General features: G+C 31.1%; 1 protein-coding gene across 1 annotated transcript; it reads left to right on the top strand.

Annotated features, from left to right (window-relative positions):
• Nucleotides 1–392: 392 nt before the first annotated feature.
• LOC126735326 (luciferin 4-monooxygenase-like) lies at nucleotides 393–12954 on the top strand. The gene is made up of 8 exons (XM_050439280.1): nucleotides 393–616; nucleotides 668–1000; nucleotides 1056–1279; nucleotides 5000–5314; nucleotides 5366–5555; nucleotides 12308–12472; nucleotides 12529–12694; nucleotides 12749–12954. The coding sequence occupies exons 1-8, from the start codon at nucleotides 485–487 to the stop codon at nucleotides 12883–12885; spliced, it is 1662 nt and encodes a 553-aa protein (XP_050295237.1). The 5' UTR covers nucleotides 393–484; the 3' UTR covers nucleotides 12886–12954.
• The last annotated feature ends 12327 nt before the right edge of the window (nucleotides 12955–25281 follow it).

Genomic DNA, 25281 nt, shown 5'->3' with positions numbered 1-25281 from the left:
CATGTTTAAAAAAAGCCAACAAAAAATAACTATGATTTTTATATCCCCCTCTCAGTCTATCTTACGGACTGATCAAAAATGCCGTATATCATCTGTGTAATTGAGCAAATTATACAGGAAAACACAGTTTTTAGATAATCCAGATAGTAGAAGGGAAATTAAATGCACATTTTAGTATCTCTATCTTAGTCTTTAATATCTTAAAAAAGGGCCACACATTTCCACAATTTCCAGATAAATCAAATTAATTTTTCATACACTTATTAGATATTTTTAGAAATAATCCATACATAAACATGTAATATTATCAAATACCCTCCGTATCTTATAATTTAAATAAACTTTACTTATGACGTAGCATAAGTATATCAAAGATAACACATATATAACAGTAAACTAATAATATTGCATTACTGAACAACATTTTTAAAGGCTAAAACGAGTTGTTCATTTGCTTAAATAAATTCTACATTTATTTGTTAGGATGTCACACATTAAGGAAGATAACAGTTACGTAATCCATGGTCCAGAACCTGCGGTACCATTAGGTCTACAAACGGTTGGAAATGAAATTTTAAAAACCCTACAATCGTTGCCACAAGGCAGACTAGCTATGGTAAGTAAAAATCTCATTTTAATTAAATAAAAGAAACCCTTTTTTTTATAGATAGATGCATTTACTGGGGAAAAATTGTTATCGAGCCAGCTCTTGCAAAACGCCATAAATTTAGCCACGGCCCTTAAGTTTCACGGGTACTACGGCCAAAGTACCGTTTTATCAATTAGCAGCTCGAATTCTTTGGATTTTTTCGTGCCTATTCTGGCATCGTTCTTCAATGGAACAATTATGGCACCACTAAATCACACTTACACCCCTTACGAGCTAAATCACGTAATACGAATCGGGTGTGCCAAAGTGATATTTTGTTCCGAAGAGGTGCTGCCTAAATATGTGGAACTTAAGAAGTCAGTGGGATTTATTGAAAGAATTGTGTCGTTGGTAAATTTTACTAAGGGATTAAATTTGAGATTCTCAAGTAATTAATTCGTTTAAGAGTTCAAATGTTTCTGAGGAATTTAGGGAAGATGTGGAAACTTTAAAGGAATTTGTGTCTCGTGCCTTAAAGGGAGCAAATGCCAGAATGGAGACTTTTGAGGTTTACCAGGGAAAAAGTGATAAGACGGCAGCTTTAATATTGTGCTCGTCTGGTACCACTGGATTACCTAAAGGGGTGGCTCTGTCACATTTAAATTTATCTGTACGAATATCTCATAGCAGGTAAAGATTTACATAGAATATCTTATATACAGGGTGATTGACGACCGATGGTACGTTAGCCGTATATAGAAAACAGAACGTAGCATTTTTTTGAACATTTCGTAACATATTTTCAACACTGCAGCGTTGCCGCTTATATAGAAAAATTGAAAGGCCTTTGATTTTTTAAGTCGAACACCCTATGTATTTTTAGATATTTTGATTCCGTGTTTTTTTTTTAATCATACTTCTCTATACCTATCTTTAGCGGTTTTATACTTTTTATATTTTTTAACAAAAAAAATGTGCGTTTTTTGCTAAAAACTAAGGGATCACTAATTGTTTACCTCTCAGCTATTTAAGTTCCTAAGGTCAAATTTTAAATATCACTTTAAGAGACTATCTTAATTAATTTGCTGTAGCCTCATTCGATCAGCATTAAACAGGGTCGTTGAAAATTAAGGTAAAATCTTTCATTTACTAAAATGGTGAAATGTTTTTTTTTTTAATAGAACTCCATATACAGGGTGATTTTCAACCTATGCGCATAAACTTGGGAAATGGTAGATGAAGATCAATAATGAGTAATAATGAGAAAAAAATAATTTATTATTTCCGAAATAAAGTTAAACAAATGTCAACAGAACGTGTATCAGATGAACTTATTTTGTTTATTAATAACTGATAGTAAACAAGTCATAATGTTTGGAATTTGTTGTTTGGAATCTTTAGCAGTACTTAGTTTGTTGGTGGTTGTGATCGCTTTCGATCGTTATTTACACACGAACAAAATAAAAGCGTCAAATGTAATGGCGCACATTTTTACAAACGAAGAACTTGTCGACATGGTTTTGGTTTACGGAGAAACGCATCAGAATGCAGTGGCAGCAGCTGATCTGTATGCCCAAAGATTTCCCCGAAGATATCACCCGAGACGTGGGGCTTTCTTACGTGTTATTCAGCGGGGTAGAGAAACTGGCAATTTGCGGCTGCGGCCTGGACAAGATGGAGGAGCTATTAGACCTAGACACATTCTAAATCTGAAGGAGGATATTTTAGAAGTTATCGAAGAACAACCTGGAATTAGCACTAGGACAATTGCAGCACGATTTAGAATATCGCAATCTACAAGTTGGCAAAATTTAAGACACGAGTTGCTGTACCCGTTTTATGTGTAGAGGGTACAAGCCCAAGAAATTTGCCGCTTCGAGTACCCTTTTATGAGTGGTTGTTACATCACCAGCAGTTAAGCCCAAACTTTACCATGAACATTTTAGTTACGGATGAGGCAAATTTTAGGCGCAATGGAATTTTCAACTTTCATAACACTCATTACTGGGCTTTGGAAAATCCGCATATTACACGGAGAACATACTTTGAACAACGTTTTTCTATAAATGTATGGGCTGGAATTCTGAACGGGATACTTATTGGACCTTTTATTCTGGAAAATCGTTTGACTGGTGCTCGGTATTTAGAATTTTTGCGCAACAATTTACCAGTGCTCCTTGAAAATGTGAATCTCAACGTTAGGCAGAACATGTGGTTTCTTCATGATGGTGCTCCACCACATTTTTCACGACCAGTGCGACAACATTTAGATCGTGTGTTTCTCGGACGATGGATAGGCCGTGATGATTCAGTTGGGTGGCCCCCTCGCTCGCCTGACCTTAATCCATTAGACTTTTGTTTGTGGGGTCATATGAAAACAATGGTGTATGTAAACGAAGTTAATACTGAGCAAAAGCTACGACATCGCATAAACGCTGCCAGTGACGCAATTTGCCTACAGCCTGGTTTGGCCCGTGCATGTACGTCTTCATGGATTCGACGAGCTCAAGTCTGTATCGAAAATAATGGAAACAACTTCGAACAGTTGCTTTAAATTCGTTTAAATTAAACACGTTAAAAAATACACGTTTTTTATTTAAAAAACTATGGATATCTCCAAAACTAAAAATATTTTACTACATTTTTTTCTCATTATTACTCATCAGCTATCATTTCCCAAGTTTATGCGCATAGGTTGAAAATCACCCTGTACTTTGTATTATAGTCTAATGGACAGTTAAAATACCTTTAACTTAATATAGCATATTTCTATACCTTAATCGCAGCCTTTTAGAAATAAATAATTATTTTCGTGAAATTTGATAATTTTGAACATTTTTATTTTGTAAATTACTTTGCTATCAAAAAAAAATTTCTAGAAAGTTTCTTTTTTTTTCAAAATATAAAAAGTAATAAAAATTAAATTCTGAATTATTATTCTGAATATTCTTGGGATTATTTGACTGGATACAATATTTCAGTAATAAAATAATAAAAGATTGTCAAGGTTTTGAAAAAAAAATTTTTTTTAAAAGCTCAATTTTTTTTCAAAAATTTTCAAAATGTCTAACTCAAAAACCAAAATTCTGAAAACTTTTATATATATTCCAGACACAATTTGATATTTTTCAAAAGGATTTTGAGAAAAAAAAATTTCCTAAGGTCCATTTTCTTCTCAACAGTTCAGAAAATGCCGATATCGCAAAAACCAGTAGAAATAATACTTTGAAAATTTTTGTACATATTCCTAGAATAATTTAACTGGATATCTAGTTCAGTGTTCTCCAAAAAATTTACAGAATTAAAAAAAAAAACATTTATTGGAAAGATCGATTTTTTTCAAAAATTTCACAAATGCTAATATTTGGAAAAACAGCAAAAATAAAATTTTGAAAATTTCTATACATATTACCGGAATAATTTGACTGAATATTTATTTTAACGCTTTTAAAAAAGTGGACAGAATTTTGAAAAAAAAAAAATTTTTGGAAATGTCGATTTTTTCTCAAAAAAAATCACAAAATACCTATGACTCAAAAATCAATGGCAACAAAATTCTGAAAATTTGTACACATATTCCTGAAACAATTTCACTAAGTACCTGTGTTAGGATTTTTTTACAAATGCTTAATACCCTGTTTGTAAAAGTCTATAATTCTTTGGCGAATATCGCTAGAATATGATTTTCCTTTTGCTATAAATATATTAAATATATCTCTAATCGTTATAAATTTAACCGACCTAAACACTGCTTATTCAAAAACCGCATATAAAAATACATATTTATAAGTTTAAATAGACAGTTCCAGGCATTTTGACCAGGACATAAATTGAAAATCTTTCTTATTGTGCAAACAAATATAAGCCAAAAATATGTTCTGTGGTATTTTCTTTATTTATTAATGTGCTATTTTTTAAAATGCATAGTTATGTAAAATACATTTACAATATTAGTAATAATTACAAAATTGAAAATTTCCAACCATTATGGCTAATACTGTATAACTAGCGATGAATTTTGTAATATAAATAAGCTTTTTTAATCCATTGGTTGTAAATTTAGGTACAATGTGTTAGAAAATAAAATAGAATATAGTGTGTTAATTAAAATTGAATTTCCATTTAAAAAAATTGACTTTTTGCCATTTTAGTAAATGAAAAATTTTAATTTAATTTTCGACGACTCTGTATAATGCTGATTAAATCAGGCCATGGAAAGTTAATCAAGATGATCTCTAAAAGTGGTGTTTAAAATTTGAGCTTTTTAGAAACTTATATAGCTGAAAAATAAACAATTAGTTATTCCTTCTACGCAATTTTTTTTGCTCGAAAACCCTACAGATAAACCCTACATATACGTCTAACATCGATCATCAATCACCCTGTATGACCTCAAATACTGCCTTTTAGGGACCCTCAATACGTTCCATCGACCTACCAAAATGTCCTTGGTCTTATGCCATTTTTTCACGCTTTTGGTCTCCTAACAACCTTCTCTGCTTTGCTAAATGGTCAAACTGTCATATGCCTCAAACACTTTGACGAGGATGTTTTCCTAAGATCTATTCAAGATTACAAAATAAAAAATTTAACACTAGCTCCTCCTTTGGCAGTCTTCCTTGCTAAATCACCGAAAGTACTGAGGTACGATTTGAGCAGCATCACCGACGTATATTGTGGGGCAGCACCTTTGAGTGCCAATACTGAAGAGGAGGTCAAACAAAGGTAAGTGGGGTTTGTTATTACTGTGTAATTTTATTTTAAATTAATTTTAAGACTTAAGTGTGACGCGGTACGTCAAGCTTATGGCCTAACCGAAACCACATTGTCTGTAACCCTGGTGGGTCGAAATGAAGCAAAACGGGGATCGTGTGGAAAAGTGATGTCGTTCATCTCTTGTAAAGTGCGAGATCCAGAAACTGGACGCTCGTTAGGACCCAACCAAGTCGGAGAACTTTGCTGGAAGGTAACAAAAAATTCACACATTTATTTGATAGTTGGATTTGAACTTTTTGTTATTCATTCACTCGCTGGGTCTTGAAAAGTAAAAAAATCTAAATAAGCACATCAGAATCTACAAAAATCAATTATAACGAGTCCTTTAGCTTTAATTTTAAATATTTTATTTAAATTTTTCATTATTTATTAGCCAACTGGGTAATAAGCTGGACAGTTTGCCAGGAATTAAAAAAATATATTAACCTTTTAAAATTTAAAGAAATTGGTTAATTGTAGAGAGAAATTTTAATTATTTAGGAAATATTTCAATTTTATACTTGATTTACTATTTCAATTAAAAAAACCCCAAACAAAATAAAATCAAAAAATAAAAGTTATAAAAAAATTATTTTAATTAAATGTTAGTTATTTAACAGTTATTTGAAGATTTTATTTAGTTTAATTTTTATTTATTTGGCTATTGAGATTTAAAAAAGTTACATAACTTTGCTAAACTTAAAAAGTTAGTTGACTTAAAATTTTCTGTGACTTACTGTGACTTAAATTTTAGTAGTTATTTTAAAATGTTGAATAAACTTGATTGAGTTCTTCCAGATCTTGCAATAGTCAATAGAGGATATCACATATATCTTGCATAGGTATAGGACTAAATACATATAAGATAATAAAAGACACAGATTGAAATTTTATTTTAAACACACAACAGGCATATAATTAAAAAAATACATTAGAATTTGAAATAATTTAAAACAGCAACACAAGCTGACAATTCTGATACACTATAAAAATAATTGACGAATAAAAATCTGTTCACAACAGCCTTTTAAACCAATTGAGTGATAATTTACGATTTTCTCAGAGTAATCTATTTGTGTGCATAGTGAGTTTCTCCTCTAGTGAGGTGATCATGGGTCTCCTCAACAGTCCTATGTCCAGTTTCTTATTTTTTAAAGCATACAGAAGTGATTCCTATATATACTGTGAAAGAATGGTGAATATCTCAAAGCAAAGGTTTTCCATTGCTTCTGTAGGTAACTTCAGCGATGACTTCTTTTCTGCAAATGAAACAGTCTTGCCAGATGTGTAAATTGGCCCACACAAGTAAACCATATATACAAGCTGAATGCACAAGAGAATCGTAGGATACCTATAAAATCCTTTGCTCAACTCTTTGAGCTTAATGTCTTAAAAGAAATACACTAGGCGCCACCTTTTTCCAAACAAAATTTACATTATGTTTTTCAAAAGTTAATTTTTGATTTAGGATTATTCCTAGAAATTTTATTTTGTCAGAATTACTTGGAGAGTCAGTGTGTCTCAATGTGAAAATTATATTTTCAGTTTTATTTAGATTAAGACGATTTGTCCTAAATCATTTTTTTTATTTCTGATCTTAAAGCCATTATTTCATAGATTTCTGAATTCTAAGCTTTAAAATTTCGGATATTAGGCCTTATGAGAACAACTCGCAATGCATAACTTAATTGCATATTTTTAATTTTTTTTTAAAAACTGGTGTCACATCTGATCAGTTTAAAATGAGGCTGGATAAAAAATATTATTTCGTTATTATTAGAAAACCTCCCTTTCTCTTTTGTACCTTGATCGTTTTCGATTTCTACACAGTGCGTTGTTTATAACATGAAGCTGTCAAGTAGCTTAAGTGAGAGCCTCCGAATACCATTATTTTTAAAGATTTCTTGATTTTTTGAAAGCTTTGATCAAAATTAAGGATACATGTATTATTTTTCCACTAGATCTTTATTTGAGCAAATAGTGTCAACTAGATTGGCCAAAGCATCCTTGGATCGTCGCACTCTCTCTAAGCGAAAGGGATTTTATTATTTATAATTTGTTATGATATTTATTTGTAAAATGGTTTAACTCCGGTTTTTTTAAGACTTTTGGTAGTTAAACAATTTCTAAATATTTATTTATTAAAGGAAACTAATAAATAAAGTTTGTTCACTACCCTCTAATATTTCACTTCGTAAATTGTCTGGCCTTTAGTGTAATTATTGTTTAACCTTTAACTACTCGCGCACTTTGTTTTTCACGCTACTACTCTCGCGGTGTACTTTGTATACCATTGCATTTTATGGTCTAAATTTGTTTTTGTTTTATTTTATTTACTCTATGAATTATAAATATACGTGTAATAGATAATTGCTCAATTTAAGTGCATATTTTTGGCAAAAAATTAATGATTATGAACAGAAATAATATTACACAAAAAGTTATCTATTCACTGCCAGATCCGCCTTCCTTACATTTATGGCATGTAATTACGTTATCACTGTGTTCTTTACACACTAATTGATGACAAGTATTGCATGTAATTGTAGTAACTCTATTCTTTTTTCTGCCGCAGATGAAGCATCTTCCTCTGATTTTTCTGGGTGGCTCTTCCTCTGCGTCGTTTACTTGAGCTTTTCTATACCTAGATAGAAAATGTCTGATATCTATAGGTAAAGTAGATATTGCAGATCTTTCAGACAAATGAGGTCTCATCAATGACAGAGAAAGCGATTTTAGGAAAAGTCTTCTGTATTTGTGAGGAGAATAAGGATGAGTGGCGTTATATAAAATTTGGCTATTGATTCCTGCTATATTTAGTAACTGAAAGAAAAAAGCCAATGGCCATCTCCTTGTTCTTCTTCCAACAGAAAACGTATTGCACATTTTGTCCACTGTGTCCACAGCCCCCTTTGTGATATTATAATCCAATTTAATTTCAGGGTTGTTGGTATCTGGGTCAATGGAAGAGTCGTTGTGCATAGTAGAAATCAAAACAACGCATTTTTTTTTGGACACTTGAAACTATGGTTACATCCTTTTGAAATCCGAAAATGGATGACCCAACCAATCTATTTTTATTTGGCAAAAACTCTATTGGCAGCTCCCGTTTATTTTTTAGAGTCCCGATAAATGTAATTTTATCTTGTAACAGCTCCAGTGCCAAAGGGTAACTTGAGTACCAATTGTCGCGAGTTAAATTCCGGTTACTTCCTTTCTGTTCTTCCAACAATCGGTGAACTATGGCAGTTGGCGAGTTTAATTGATTGTATTGACCGTCTGGTTGTTTTCCACAGTAAAGCTTTAATTTACTGACATAAAATGTTTTAGCATCACAAAGCACAAACATCTTCAACCCATATTTGGCAAGTTTGTTGGGTATGTACTGGACAAAGCTGCACCTTCCTCTAAATGCAATCAAAATTTTATCTATGGTCATAAATTCACCAAGACAGTAGTTTTTTCCTGAATTATAAACAAATTTGTCCAAAATAAATCGCACTGGGGTCAGCTTATCGGTTTTTTTTCTTTCGTTCCTTGTTCCTTTGTCATCAAATCTAATACTTGCAAGCAAAAAAAGAAATCTTTGATAATTAATGCAAGCTCGAAATATTTCTGATCCGGTTCCGTCTTTCGTCCATAGTTCGAAAAAATTGGTGTGATTTTGCTTCTTACATCCAGATAAAAACAATAGCCCGATAAAAGCAAGCATTTCCGTTTTTGTAACGTCCTTTGCGTCTCTTTCTCGATTAAAATTTGCCCGAACTTTTGAAATTTCCAAATTAGTATACAGAATGATATGTTCAATCATTTTATCATCAACAATTTTTGAGAAAGCACTCATCTCATCAGTTATGTCACGGGCGCATTGCTTTGGCCCTGGTAGTATTTTTATTATATTTTTGTTTTTGGGTTTAGTAGATTTACACATAGGGTAAATTTTATACGAAATAGTTGTTTTATCCTTGCCAACATACTGACCTTCTCTATTGGCCACTAACACGGATAGAGGAACATCTTCGGAACCTGAACTTTGATCATCTTCCACTTCATCTTGCTCGCTTATTTCTTGTTCGTAAATTGTGTTTATCTTCCTCTATATCTTCATTTTCATCAGATATGTCACCTTCCCTGCCAATTTCTTCTTCGGAATCCGTATCACATATAACCTGGGCCACAGCTTCCAATTCATTTTGGGTTAAGGTTTCCGGATTTTTTAACTTTATTCGATGCCTGAAAATAAAAAATATATAAATTAAATATACATATGGTACCTTCGTGGCACCAACGGAGGTAATCTTGTACTCCCACTTAGATTTTTACTTTCAAACTACATACCTATCTTTTAACTTATTTAAATTTTTATTTAATCACACTCAAAACAAATCCATTACTAATAATATTTACATATGCACACACTTCAAAATAAACGATTTTTTGTTGAAAAACTAAAAAATATATTATTTTAATGTACTTAATAATTACTAACGTTATTACATAATTAATAAGCGAGTAATTATTACATAATTACTCGCGTTGCTGTATTCTGTACACCACGACAAACTTCTCGGGATATTCGACCTTCTACCACAGTCTAACAGTTGAAATCTATATACTTTGCTTCTACTTAGGCGATCAAAACCGTATTGGCACTGCATTTGGAAGACACATCGAGCGAAGCATAGCTAGCTCGGTGACGCCGAAAAAGTGATCGTATGAAATCGGCAGCGGTTGGCGCCAATTTGGTGTATTTTTTACATCAATGCGAGCAGTTAAAGGTTAATCAACCTCTGTTTCATTTGTTGCCATACTTTTTTCTTTTATATTTTTTTGTTGCAGGCAAGATATCAAATTTTCAGAGGTATTGTTCCACATCATAAACATAGTTGCAAGATTTAATTTAAGTCAAGTATTTTTATCAAAGTCTTGTTATTTTACGTATAAAAAGCAGTTAAATTTTTTAAGAGATGCAAAGTTCACAAGTAGATATGATGCCAAATTTTTGCTAAATAAGACGATACTAGTGCAGGGTGGACGATAAGTTGCTACAATATTAATGCTGCAATAGTTTGCTTTAATTCTTACATTTTGTTGCTTGAACATTTCCGATGTTATTATTTTTAAAATTTGGTTGTCAAGATTTTTTTACGTAAACAACGGTACTTATTTACTTTACAATAGATTAATTGATAGTTTGGAATTTGATGTAAAAATGGATTCCAAATCTTAGAAGTTTCAGTTATTGAACATTCTGTGCTCGAATAAAATCACTTATTAGCAACTCTTTAATTGTTTTATTACTGAAAATTTGTTATGTATCTATTTGTTTTATATTTACCTCAAATTGGAAGAAAAATTAAAAATTTTCGTAATTATATTTGTTAATTTTTACTACAGTATACTTTTATTTTGCTGTTGAAAATATAAAACCAAAATCTTTGTATACGACAAAAATTAAAATAAAATTCAATACAAGACACAAGACGAAAAACAAGTAGAACAATAAGAACAGGCACACGTAAGACGCTAAAAAATTACTTAATAAAAAATATGTAATAAAACTTAATTAGTAAAAAAAAGTAATAGATACAATACTTATTATAGTATAAATCTTTGTGCCTTGCTTGGTTTCAGGTAGTTTTCTTTGTCCTGTGCTTTCCTGAGTCTCAGATTCAGACTGGTTACGTTTATTTTTTAAAATTCTTTCTCTAACTAAACTTCAGAGAGTATTTGTTCCTTTGAATCTAAGGGTTTGTTCCTTAAAATCTAAGTAGATTCTTTCTTTCTGATATCTTTGACGCTTTAGCTATTTTTTCCTTCTATTATCAACTTCCTCTATTTTTGATTTGTGCCTTCGGGTTTATTTTAAATGCTTTCGCAAGATTCTTCCCTCCTCGTACTTCTCTTGGCTTATCTTAAGTATACAAGGAACACCATTCGTTGATTATAGTAAGGCGTCCGATTAAACAATGTGAGAATTAATTTCAGATATAAATATCTATTGAAAAATATATTCATCAATAATAAAAATAGCAAAAGATATAGAAACTAATAAAAGTAAATATAAAAATGGGAGTTATGCAGGTTGACATCCTCTCTCCAAAGTTGTTCATTCTTACATTAGCAGACGTTTTCAAGACAGTAGAATGGGACAGAAAGGTTATACGAATTAACGGTAAATATCTATTCTCTTTGCCGGTGATGTTGTTGTTATTAGTCAGGATATCGGTGAATTACAGCAAATCCTGGAAGAGCTGAAAATTGCATCAGAAAAAATGTATACTCCCCGTTATGACTTAGGGAACGGACACTACAACGCTTATCATTAAATAAGCTAATACACTTAGAAAAACGCAATGGGCTATTGAACGAATGATGTTAGGACTAAGTCCTAGGCACCATATTACAAACACAAAATTGACAAACATCTAAAGTCGAAAAGATTATAACACGTATAGCCCAGTTAAAATAGAGGTGGGTTGAATATGTCGCACGTCAGAATGAATGAATGTTAAAGAGAGAGTTGGCATCAGATAGGATAAGACAAAGAAGCATGGAATCTGGCAGGGGAGACCTACGTCCAGGTGTAAACTGTGATATTTTCGCTAATCGGTTTTGTTACTTGCTAAACGTTGCAAAAGTCGCTGAACTGGCAACTTAGGGCTACTTTCTGCGAAAATAAATTTAGTTAACTATATATATCAGGTATTAAAGTATCCCTTTCACTTTCCTTTAATCCGTAGACCATCAACTTATACCCCTTTGCGTCACCTTTTTTTTATTTTTCTTTAAGAAGTTTGTTTTGTTCCATTGCTTAACTCCATTTTATCACGTAGACTTTCTTTCAAATCCCATATCTCTATGGAGAATGATATTATTCAGATTTGCTTAATTTCTTCTTTAACCTCGTAATTATCATTTGAATTTAGCTATTTAAGAGTAATTCAATAGTTTAAATCTTAGGGTCCTTCTATGATGATGGGTTACTACAAAAACGAAAAAGCCACTAAAGAAATCTTTACCCCTGATGGATGGCTTAAAAGTGGCGATCTAGGCTATTATGACGAGGAAAGGTACTTCTACATTATCGACCGCTTGAAGGAACTTATCAAATATAAAGGCTACCAGGTGCAATTAAAATTCTAATGGTAACAAGGAATTTTTGAATACTCTTCCATTTCCAGGTGGCTCCAGCTGAACTAGAAGCCATAATATTAAACCATCCAGCAGTCATTGACGTGGGAGTAGTAGGACTTCCAGACGAGAGAGTGGGAGAACGACCATTGGCTTTCGTTGTTAAAAAAGAGGATGCCGATATTACTGCTGAACAATTAAAGAAATATGTTGCAGGTAATAGAGAATATTGTAACAAATATATCAAAGTATAAAAAAAATTATTTACAGATATGGTGTCACCCCAAAAACGGTTAAGCGGGGGCGTGGTGTTTGTAGACTCTATTCCAAAGAACCCTAGTGGCAAGATATTGAGAAGGCAGCTACGAGAATATTTAAAAAAATATATCACAAAAGCAAAATTATAATTTATAAGAAGAAAGTAGTTGTTAAATTTAATCCATATAATCCTAATAATAAACTAAATATTTCAATTAGAGACGAGTTTTCGCCCAAAAATAATCTGGCATCGGACACCTTCGAAAGCGATAGATCACGTCATGTAAGGAACACGCCTCAGTTACATCACGATGCCAACTACACTTCGCGATCCAGACGCATTATTTTTCCCGTATGAGATTCCTTAAACAAGTGAACCATATGCCAGAGTCATATATTGCGGCTTACGTGATGTAATGACAATTAAAGGACTGTCTCAGTTTTAAACTGGGAAAACTTGGCTAAGACACCGTGTGATTTTGTGTCTTCTTCTAAGATATAGACCAAGCAACTTAAGTATGACTCGTCAACCATTTCATGAAAATTCATAGCTATATAATGGATTTTGAAATAAACTTCTAAATATGGAGAGTTGAAAATGACTTCAAGTGTGTGGAATTAATATAAACTTTTATTTGGCCTATATGAGATAATCAGAATTAAAGGAGTGTCTCATGTGTGGGTCGTGCTTCCCTAGCCATTCTATGAAAATATGAAACTTGACAAGGTAAAGTATTCAATAGATTAAATGCGTTAAATGCATTTTTTTTAAAATGTACGTTCAAGAATTAAAATGTGACACCTAAAGATGAAAGATATATAGATGGCATCAACTGCCTCGAATATTTTTAAGAACAATTATATCTCTGCTTCACCTTTATTAAACTGAGAAAGCTTGCTTAAAATAAAGTGAGATCTTGCAGCTTCTTCTAGGATAGGACAAAGCCAATCAATGAAAATCCAGATCTGGATAAAAAAACAATGCAATAGGTTCAATAAATGGTTCTCCTGCGAGTATCATCACACATCAATCTAAAAGAAAATAAATTATTATTTCATATCGATCAGTCTGAACTAACATCGCTATTGTAAAAACGTAGTTCTTAGCTGCGTTTCGCGTCGACTCCGTCATAGATCAAGATAAGACCAGAAACAAGCCAGATTTAAAGCGAAATAATTAACGAAAGTCGAAATAATGTGGGCAGACTAAACTAACACATAGTTGGATTCATCGCGGCCGTCTGTCTGTCTGGTCGGCGCACCTGCCTGACCTTATCCAGAAATCCTGGACGAGATGTGCGTGTGTTGCGTCGCATGTTCCACGGTCTGGAGACTTTTCGCTTGTCCGTCGTCCTCTTGTACGTTTTCTCGGATTTCGGGAATCCGAACAATGACAAGGAGGAAGAGCCTTGAGGCACCTGGGACACAATATGATTATATTATGTTAACGAGGTGCGTGTGTCTGGAACTGGTATATGGGATGTTGTGGCACAGGTGCGTTTTGGAGCGGATTTTTTTTAGGTCGTTGTATGAATTATATGTGAAATGCGAGTTTTTATGGAAATGGGATTTTACATTTTCCGGTAATATTTTTTAATAAATGTCTGTTTATAGAATTTGAAGGAGGAAAAGAAGAAAAATGCGTTGTTAGGGCTTTTTTATATATAATTTTTGTATATTTTGTTTTTCACATAAAAAGTTAAATCAAATAAGAAATATTTTGCAGAATTGTCAGTAAATGAAGCTAAATTATTAAACAATAATAATTGTTTATACGACAAATTGCCTTCGTAGTCATGGCCTCCACATTCGTGGCCAACTCTGCGAAAAATAAACTATTTAATATTTTGACGTAAACATAAAATATTTTCATCAAGTGATATACATAATTTTAAAGGGAAAAAAATATCTTTTTAATTTAGCAAAAAAAACAAAATGACCGCCATAAGAAAAAAAGAAGTTGAGGATGGAATCTCAGAACCGAAACATCGAAAGCAAAAACTGAATTCAGTTATGCGTTGTTCTTAAAAAGTTGTCCTAATACTGTTTTTACAGATTTTAAAAAAACGTTGAAATAAAAAAAATACAGCCCTTTTTCAAAAATGCAACTTTTTAATTTTTTCCAAATATTTCAAAATCGGAAAAAGATAAAATCGTTCTAAAAGCAGCACTTAATTGGTAACTAAATGCCCTACAACTTTCCCTATTTAACCAATTTTCTATCTCTTATAGTTTCCAAGATACCCATACATGTACACCCAATTTGGGCCACACTGTATATTATGAATAGTCTAGGTGTTCCAAGTCGCCTGCAAATAGTGTTTTTTTCCTTTAATTTGTCAGACTGTACCCGAAAAACATCACTTTATTCTCATACTTTTATAATGTTTAGAGTGAAATAGGAATATATAAATTATGACCTTTTTCTATATTATCGTTTCATTTTCTTAATAGTATTTGAATTGCCCGCCAATAGTGTTTTTTTTTCTTTAGTTTGTCAAACTATATCCGAAAAACATCAGTTCATTTCTCTACTTTTCTAACTTTCAGACTGAGATAGGGATATATAAATGAGAATTTGACTTTTCCACCCTTTTCTATGTCATCGTTTCTGTTTCTTAATAGTGTTTGAATCGCCTGCAAATAGTGTTATTCTTCTTTAATTTATTAGATTATATTTGAAAAATATTACTTCTTTTCCATACTATTCTAACTTTTAGACTGAAATAGGGATATATAAAAAAAAAAACGACTTTTCCACCTTTTCCTATATCATCGTTTTATTTTCTTAATAGGGATTGGATCGCCTGCAAATGTATTTGTCTTGTAACTCATTGCTAAGGTAAATACTTTACTACTTACACAAAAAATGTTATTAGGAATATGTATGAATGAAATAAGAATTTCGATTTTCTATTGGCCAGTGAAAGGTCCTGATTTAAATCAAATTGTAAACATTTGATTTTTCCAAAAGAAACCACTCTTTTTAAGCCCTCCTTACATTCTTTTGGCCGTTAGTTTATGAAAACTCTTACATAATATTTAAAACTTGATGTTATGAATCCTGGAAACCCGCCAAATAACATTTTTTTCTTAACTTTCTATTTTAAAAACACTACTGTGATTATAAAGAAAAATCGATAGGCATACAAGTTTGTAATTAACGTGAAGAGGGACGAATTTGGGTGACTTACAGAATTGATTCTTTTATCAAAAAAAGCAGAATTCTTAACATTTCAAATTTTTTCTAAAAATTCTTGTATCATTATGTAATATAATTTCCATGCGCGTGGAAAACTGTCAATTTCCACATAGTAAAGCAAAAGAAAAGTAAAAATTTTTTGCTGAAATATTTTTCATTGCTTCGCAAAAATCATTGACTTTCATAAATTCCAGTGGGTCGATACCTAAGATTTTGAGACAAAATGAACATTTTCGACCTCGAAACTCTATTTTATCGAGTCGTTGAAGCTGTTGATTGCAAGAATGAATTTTCAATATTTTCAAAATATTTCGATATTCTCTATAAAAGTTCGTGAATATTTAATTAATTTCTGGTAAGTCAGTACCTAAATTTTCTAGACAAAATCAGTATGTTCCTTTAAATTCACCTTTAGACGGATTTTTCATACAAAACTGAATTTTCACAGAAAAAAAATTAAAATTTATTGATAATGAATAATGGTGACTATTGATGTCCAGTATCTGAAATTTGTGAATAAAAACCATTTAATTATCTAAAATTATCTTGCAGACTCCCAATACAAATGTTCTAAGGTTTTTATACCTTTACATGCAATATGTCATAATTATAATGATGCTGTTATTAGGAAATTTCAATCTATTTACGAAATCCTTGGGTATTTTTAAAAAAAAGTTTTATAGTTTGTAACATATAGTTAATAGAAATTATTTGTCATTGTTAAGCTATCATCATTGCTTAAATCTTGTCGGTATCTATATACTGTAATAATTTTGCTTTTATTTTTTCACTAACTTTTAATTTGGTTTGTACCGGTAGGGTAGTATTTGTAAATAAATATATATCAACACTGCCTTATCAGAGGTTATTTTATTGGAAGCAATTACTGCTCACTAAGGTAACTGCTGAACAACTGCACCCTGCTTTTTAATTCCATAAGCTCTCAGTTGCTCTAGCAGGATCTAGTCGGACACACGGTCGAAAGCCTTTAAGAGATCATAGCTTATTTGATCTACCTGGGAGTCTTATAGATAAAAACATAATTCTGGTCCTGTACTCTTCAACATATATTCCGTTGGATTCAAGTTACGCAAAGCTGCAGCTTTCCATACACTTAATAGTGGGTCAGTGTCTGAATCTGAACAAAATCAATATTTTTCTTCAAATGCCTCTATAAATGGATTTTTCATTGAAAATTAAAAAAAAAATCTTTCAATTTATTGGTACTGAATAATGATATGGACATTCAGTATCCGAAATATATGAAGAAGAACCATATTATCCTCCAAAGTTCTTCTTAAAGTTGAAGTTGCTAAATATTGGAATTCACTTTGGAATTGCTGAATATTAAAATAAAATCTTAACATGTTAAAAATCTGTGTAATTATGATACTAATTGATGTCCAGTATTTGAGATTTGTGAACAGAAACCATAGTATCCTATAAAACTGACATTAAACGGATTTTTGCATTTGCTGAATGTTTAAATTATATTCAAAATTTGTAATAGTTTAATTTTTATTTAACAAATGTTTTTGACCAAACTTTCCACATTTAAAGAATTATTAGTCCCTTGTTTAAGAATATACACTATAACCCCCAAGTGTACGCAAAACTGCAACTTTCCTTATAATTTCCAGTGGTCAGCATCTACATTTTCTAGACATAATTAATATTTCTCTTTATATTTACCTTTAAGCCGGGTTTTCATTAAAAATGGCAAAAAATGTTTCAACAGAAAATAAATGTGAATGAGGATAAAAAAAATTAATAGCATAGTAACTGTGGTGATAGTATTGGTATTGATAAATATATTTATATTTATTGATAAGGTACACGCCTGTTTGTCATTTTATCCACTATAATATGATATTAGTTGATATTTTTTTGGTAAAAAAACTCGATCTTTTGGCCAATTCAAACCATCCTCAATTTTTTCTAAATTATATTTATTATCAGCAGTGCAAATCCCCTTGCAAGTTATAGGCCTAATTTTCTATAAAGAAAATTTAAATAGACCAAGATATATAAAGTTTTTACAAGAAGACCTTATTCCAAATCAAATGTGTCAAATAAGAACATCTGGTTTTAACAAGATGGTGCACCTCCTCTTTTTGCACGTCCTGTTCAAAACTATCCGGATACTATATTTACCAGGCAGATGGATTGGTAGAAGAGGAAATTTTAAATGGCCTCCAAGAGTTCCCGATTTAATTCCTTTAGATTTTTTCATATAAGAATATTTGAAATCCAAAGTTTATGTGTCCAGGGCCGCAAACATTGCAGCGTTGAAAACCATCATGAGGCATGAGTGTAGATTAATTTTAGCAGAAGTTATAAGGAATGTTCAAGACGACTTTCAAGTACGTTAAGGACATTACAAAGTAGTAAAAAATAGCAAAAATAAAAAGGTTAATAAAAAATAAAAGCCATAAAATATCGATAACACTGTAATATGTATTTTAATTTTGGGATTCTCAAGTACGGATAATATTAAATAGTAAACGGAAAGATTTTGAGAAAATTGTTGAAAAAACTTTTTTAATAAAACTAATTTTATAATTTATATTAAATAAAAAACAATATTTTCATTATCTTGAAAACCTTTAACAATAGGCACTAAAAAATGTGGTTGCTATTAAAAAAAATCAGCGATGATGTCATATCTTATTTTTGGGACACACTGTATAACTATTTTTTTCAACAAAAAAGAGCGCAACTAAAATTTCTAATTGATGGGTCCGCGGATTTTTTTAAGTAATTAAAAGAAGAAAAAATATGAATACGTATATGATACATGTTCGTTTAATGAAATTGAGAACAAAGCAATTTTTATACAGGGTGTTTGAAAAATAAACAGAGATATTTCAATGGGTGATTCTTTGTAAAAAAATATGAGAAAAAGTTTCTATAAACATGGGTCCGGAAATGCACAATGACGAACACCCTGTATTTAGTGTTGTTTTTTAATATTTTTTTATTTAGATTTTTAAATGAGCGATAGTTGTATTTAATTAAATTATTTAAACATATGCTTACAATCAAACAATCATTAAAGGGTAAGTTATTTGTCAGACATATTAACCCATCTGTTATTTGATTACTAAATGTATTTGGCTTAATAATGTCTTGTACCTTAAAAGTATTAAAGGAAGGATTAATAATATTGTCTCTACAGAATAATCTTTTAATAAACAGATTAATTATCTAATACAACAATTTTTTTTTGCTTATTTTATCATTTAAATTAACTAATATTACAAGAGCAAGGCATGGACGTTCCTTACCTACTAAGGTAACGTATAATTTTTGGATCTTTACTAGAGGTACACTTCTTAGGGACACATTCCTATAATGTATGCATATTTCCTAAAAAATATATTTTGAATCTGCTCTCTTAATTAAATTTTTTTTTAGGATATTACAATTTTTTTTATTTTAGAGTAAAGTTTTCTCATTTTAGAATTAGCCCCCAAAATGAAATTTGATACAGAAAAATTATCCAGAAATTTCGGATTATCGCCCACTGTGCGCTCGCAGAAACATTTCCATTTTAAACGTGTTTTCTCATGAAATCATGTCTAATAACGGTTGAAAACCACCACTTCCAACCCACACATCAATGGGCTCATACTTAAGAATGAACTTTTTATAAAAAAAAAGAAAAAAAGGGCGAACGGATACGATATTTTTTCAGCCCGCAGGAAAAAATATAGGAGGCGTAATGATACCCTTTCCGAGACGAAACCGGACCAAAAAACCCGATGGTACTGACGGACGCTGGACCATGGGTTGTAATTAGTACCACGGTAGTCGGATGGGTGCGTGATGGTCGGGTTAGTTGGTAGTAATTGGTGGCTTCTTAAGAGTCCCGGCCAGTTCAGTCATGCTACTGCATTTAAAAACGCGAAAATAAAGTTTAAAATAAGAAAACAAAATTAAATAGAAGGGATAATTGCGAGGATAATATGAGTTAATTTAGGAAGGCTTTTAACTGGACGCTTTATTTATTTTCGAAGCATAAGTTGTAAATATAGTGTTGGTGTGTTATTTAAGGTGAATTATGTAGGAAATTAACCTTTTTAAGATGATTGAGAACTTTGCAGAAAAATATGGATTTTGTCCAAATACTCTTGATGCTGGCCCATGGTTAAGTGTATGGAAAGACTATGAACTGGAAGAAAATTAATACAAAAAAGCAGATCCAAAATTTTTCTTGCAAAAAATAAATTTGGTAAGCAAACGTAATTAATAAATGATAGTTTATATATTATTATCAGTACATCCCAAATAATAAGGAACAGTTGAAGCGCTAAAATTTATTATTATGCTATTTTTATTAAAAACATAATTCACAGAGTTAACATAAAAATAAAAATGGTTTAATTGGAGTGGAGTGACTTAATTACTTGGCCAATTTTATATGGTCAAATTGATACTTGCTCTAATGCAGGCGTAACTTTGCTTTAATGCAGCCTATATTCCATATTTACAAAAAACGAAATTATGATTTATCGGAGTTAATATTCTATATACGTAGATCATCTGACAATGTTGAATTGAGGGTTGAGTTCAATGTAAAATAACATTGATTAAACTGTTGTTACAACGTAAATCAATGTGATAAGTTTCGCATATTTAACGTTGATTCAACTACACCCTGCTGCCTGAGAATGTCATATGTCTGATCAAGTTACGTAAAAATTGATTTTATTAATTATTCAAGTTGTAAGATGCACTTGAAATGTATTAGAGAAAAGGAAAAATTGAAGAATCAAGTTTACATTTTAAACATATCATAGCGATACGCTTATAGGGCTTTTTCACGTTTTACTCGACAACCTTAAGGTTATGTGAGAAAAGTATAGATACAAAAACTATTTGTATAAATTTTTTCATCACCTATAATTTTTCTAAAAAACGTTTTTTTTCTCAGGCAATTATTTTCTGCAAAAAAACGACTTTCATTAACCCTACCCTTACCCCACCACCCACCCTACACAATTTACCAGTAAGAAATTATTTACAGAAATCATTGTTTCCAAAATAATACCCACGAATAACAGCTGGTTTCGTCGTTAATATTTATTTAATTAAATTTGATATAATTATATATATGTATATTAATTAATATTTAATACAAAAACAATGTTATTAGATTGGATATTATGGACAAAATATTTTTCAAAAGAATTTCTTACTGGGCAAATGTTTGGGGTGGGTGGGGGGGGTAAGGGTTATGTTGATGAAAAAAACTGTTTTTGCAGAAAATATAGACTCAACACAACTGTTTATATATTATATTTAGTATAAAAACAGCTCTATTAGATTGGATAATAGGTACAAAAATCATTAACTTTTCAGAAGAATTTCAGCAAATATTTGTGGTATAGTAATCGAGTTTAAAAATTAGATATGTAAATCCCGTGTCATTTTTTTCAAATGCCAAATTTTTTTCTTTTTTGTAAGCAGAATCGTATATGATATACGAATATTCTACAGTTTAATAAATATACCCTGACCATATGCGGTTGATGGATATACCAAAACCAAAAATGTACTAAAAAATCGTTGAATAAATATATATTTAACAATAATAATATATGATGTGTTGCTTGGGAACCTCTAAATCAGTCAAAATCGTTTTGCTATACATCAAATTCAAAAATCAATTTACATTCTAAGGTAATTATACTTAATATAAATAAATTCTTAATTAGGATAAAAATTACGATTTTTCAGAACGATTTTCATCCATTTTCTATCAAATTTTTAGGCACAGCCAAAGGGTTAAAGACAAACAGGAGAAACTAAGCCAAAATACGAAAAACCTAATGAAGAAGAGGAAAGAGATCTGAGAAAAATACACGGCAAATTCCGCTATCCTGAAGCAAATCAACAACGATGTCTCCAAATCAGTTAGAAAAGATATCAGAAAATATAACAGCGAGCACATATCTCAAGTTATAAAAAACAATAAGAATTTAAAGGTGCTACGGAGAAAGCGAAGAGGAAAGTAACATTTTAAAAGTGCTTGATAAAAGTAGGACTCCAAAAACTAATAGAGAGGATATTCTTGGGATTGCAGAAAATTTTTACAAAAAGCTTTATAAGAAAGACGAGGATTTTCTTGAACCAAGGCAGATACCGAACTGTAACCGTATTTTGTTTGTTAACTAAAACAATCAAAAATAGTCAACTAATTTATTTACACACTTCACTACAAAAACCCGATGACTGACGAGATAATTATTTTTACTGTATTTATTTAAAAGTTTTTAAATTTCACGCCAATATTACGAGATTTATTTCACTGAATTGACCACTGACTACTATCGGCGATGCGGCTCCTTATATACTCGGCAGGACGCTGTTCCGGAAGATTCTCGATTAACCTTCTAGATGTCGTGCGGTTTACCACTTGTGTCATTCCGAAATAGCGGAGAATTAGCTGGCTTCTCGGTGTTTATATTATCGTTAGAGTATTATCTGAAGATATTCCTGAAATAACATAATGAAATACAATCTTGTCTCTATTAAATGAAGGAAAAATCACCTGGAGATAGCGATATAGTTGTCGAATTAATTTAAAAAGTATTTATATGAGGACTATAGATTTATGACTTCTGAAATAAACAACCTCTATCAATAGCACAATTCAGTTCTCATGCACAAAAGGGGTAATATTGGCGATCTAAGAAATTATCGACCCATTAACCTTTTATCCCATCTTTACAAGTTATTCATAAAAATCATAATAAAGAGACTTACAAATAAGCTGGGCAGTTACCAGCCGCACGAACAGGCTGGATTCCGTCGAAGTTTTTGGTACAAACGATCAGGTCACTAAAACTCTAATAGAAAGATGTAAGGATACAACAAGCCACTTATATTTGTATCCATAGACTACGATCAACAGTGAATGCTGCAAGCTTTAGCTTATGGTCGAACCGCAATAATTGGGAATATCTTCGAAACAACAACTGCATGTATAAGACTCCATGAGGATACAAATAAATTTAAAATAGAACGCGATGTTCGGCAGAACCTTTACAGGTAACCCCATATCGCTACCAAGTGATTTACGAGTTTGCTGCAATACGTGTATAAAAAAAATAATTGGAACGAAATATCGGCCCTTAATTTTAAAACATTTTAAACACTTTAAATTTTCGGCCGAATAATTTTTAAACGTGTCTTTTAGGGTGAGCTTGCTTCAATTCGAAGAAACGCAAGAATTTCATTGACGATGCTTAACCAATTTTTGGATTAACTATTTGTAACTAAGTGTCAGTCTTAATTTACAAAAAGAAGGCTGCGTGCGACTCGAGTAAATGCATTGAATAAGCAAATAATGTCCATGATGAACTAAAGGACATGCCTACCAAACCAGACAACATTACGAGAAATTTTTGAATCAGCGACATACATTATTAAATCGATTGCGACTGTTCCTCGACAAACAGAACGTCAGAAAAGTCGGGACAACAATGCTGGAAATCTTGGAGTACTGTAGGCGATTAATCTCTATTCGATTTTTGAACAAGTACTCTAAAAAGTTTGAATCGAAATTCTTAAAGCAACGAGATCTGCTTTCGAAAATACAAAATGTTATCCCAGCAAGATGTGCCGAAATTGATTAGGTTTGAATTGGATAAGACCATTTCTGTTTTCAAAGAAGTATGGCCAAGTGATTACTGAAGGAATAAATTCTGATATTTAAATATTGAAACTTGTTAAATAAAATTTTCAAAAAATGTAAATTTAACATGAAAATCGTGACATAAAAAGAGTTTTTTTGTCAATAAATCGAAGTATTAAAAAAATATAACAAGAAATCGAATTAATTTAAATTAATAATAGCAATGTCTTTACATGATCACCCGGTATACTTTTTAATATTTTTTTTAGAACCTGTGGCGACATCTCTAACTAGAAATTCAAACCGATCAAGACTAGTTCAACGTACATAATATGTATATAACAGACATCTATTATATTACATGTAATATGGTTCACTTGATTTGCACTGAAATTACCAGTAAGAATTATTATTTCTTATAATAAATAAATTTGATATTAAAGAAAATGTGGCGTACTCTTAGTGTAAATAATAATTTAATAATTAAGGTTGTTTATTAATCAATAAAGGCATATTTGAGAATTCTCATTCTTGATTGATCTGTATAATAACTATGGTAACTAAATTATAAATGAGGAAGTTCCATTATTGTGGAAATGAAATCAATACATGAAGGCCCACTAACACTCTCCGTTCAGCTTATTTCATTTAATAAATTGTATTAAAAAAATCATAATTAATCGGAAAAAAATGACATTAGTAATTAAATATTGATTTAAACCAAATTTCGTCATAATTAATTTGGAAAACAAATCATCATATTTTTATCACGTTCTACGAAGATGGTAATTAAAATTAATAAAAATGAATAATTAGCTATTTCTAATCATATTTAGCTATATCTAATCATTTCTTTTAAAGAGAAGCCAGAAAAAATTGTGTGTTATGAATATTTAATGAATAAATTCCCTAAAAATTAATATTTTACCAAATATTGCCTATATCAATTTAAATTAATTTAATATACTTATTATACTTAAAATAATAAAAAAAGGGTTTGTAATGAATAAACTGCCTGGAAAAAACGAATAATTTATTAAGTGGTCTAGGGAGCTCTTGAATATAAATTTTAGAAAATACAGTAGAGTCTCGATAACGTGAACTAATTAGGGATGACTGTGTTCATGTTTTCGAGGAGTTCATGTTACTGGATAAAGTTAATTGCATGAGAAACTAACACGTATATGTACTTTGAATATATATTTTATTGGGAAATCAAACAAAAACATGTTATACAGTTAGTAATACATAGTTGAAAATGTATATGTATATGTTTATACATAGTATAAAGAAAGAAATATTTATTATATAGGTAAGTATATGTATGTAAGTAAGTACAATGTACATTATTTATATTTAATCCGTTGTTTTTAGAAAAAAGTTATCTAATTTTGTTTGAGGGATACGTTGTTTGTTTGAAAGAATAGTTGCACATTCACGTAATTTGTGTAAAGACTGAATATCCTCGAAGTTGGCATTGTTTTGCTCCGCCCATTCTAGACCTCTGTTAAATATACAAACTGCCTCAACGTGAGTGACTTTATCCATAGCCTGAGAAACCTCTGGATCTTGATCCTGTTTGGTTTCTAAATCATTAGACACTGCAGTACAATTCTCATCATGTTCAACGAAGTCATCTTTATTCCATTCTTCGATATCTCCACGTTCGAAGTCTTGCCCTGGATCAATTTCTTCTAATAA

The sequence above is a fragment of the Anthonomus grandis genome, chromosome 4 (genome assembly GCF_022605725.1).
Source record: "Anthonomus grandis grandis chromosome 4, icAntGran1.3, whole genome shotgun sequence".
In the NCBI taxonomy this organism is placed as follows: domain Eukaryota; kingdom Metazoa; phylum Arthropoda; class Insecta; order Coleoptera; family Curculionidae; genus Anthonomus; species Anthonomus grandis.
Note: the sequence above shows the minus strand (reverse complement) of the source record. Positions and strands in the feature narration are given on the sequence as shown.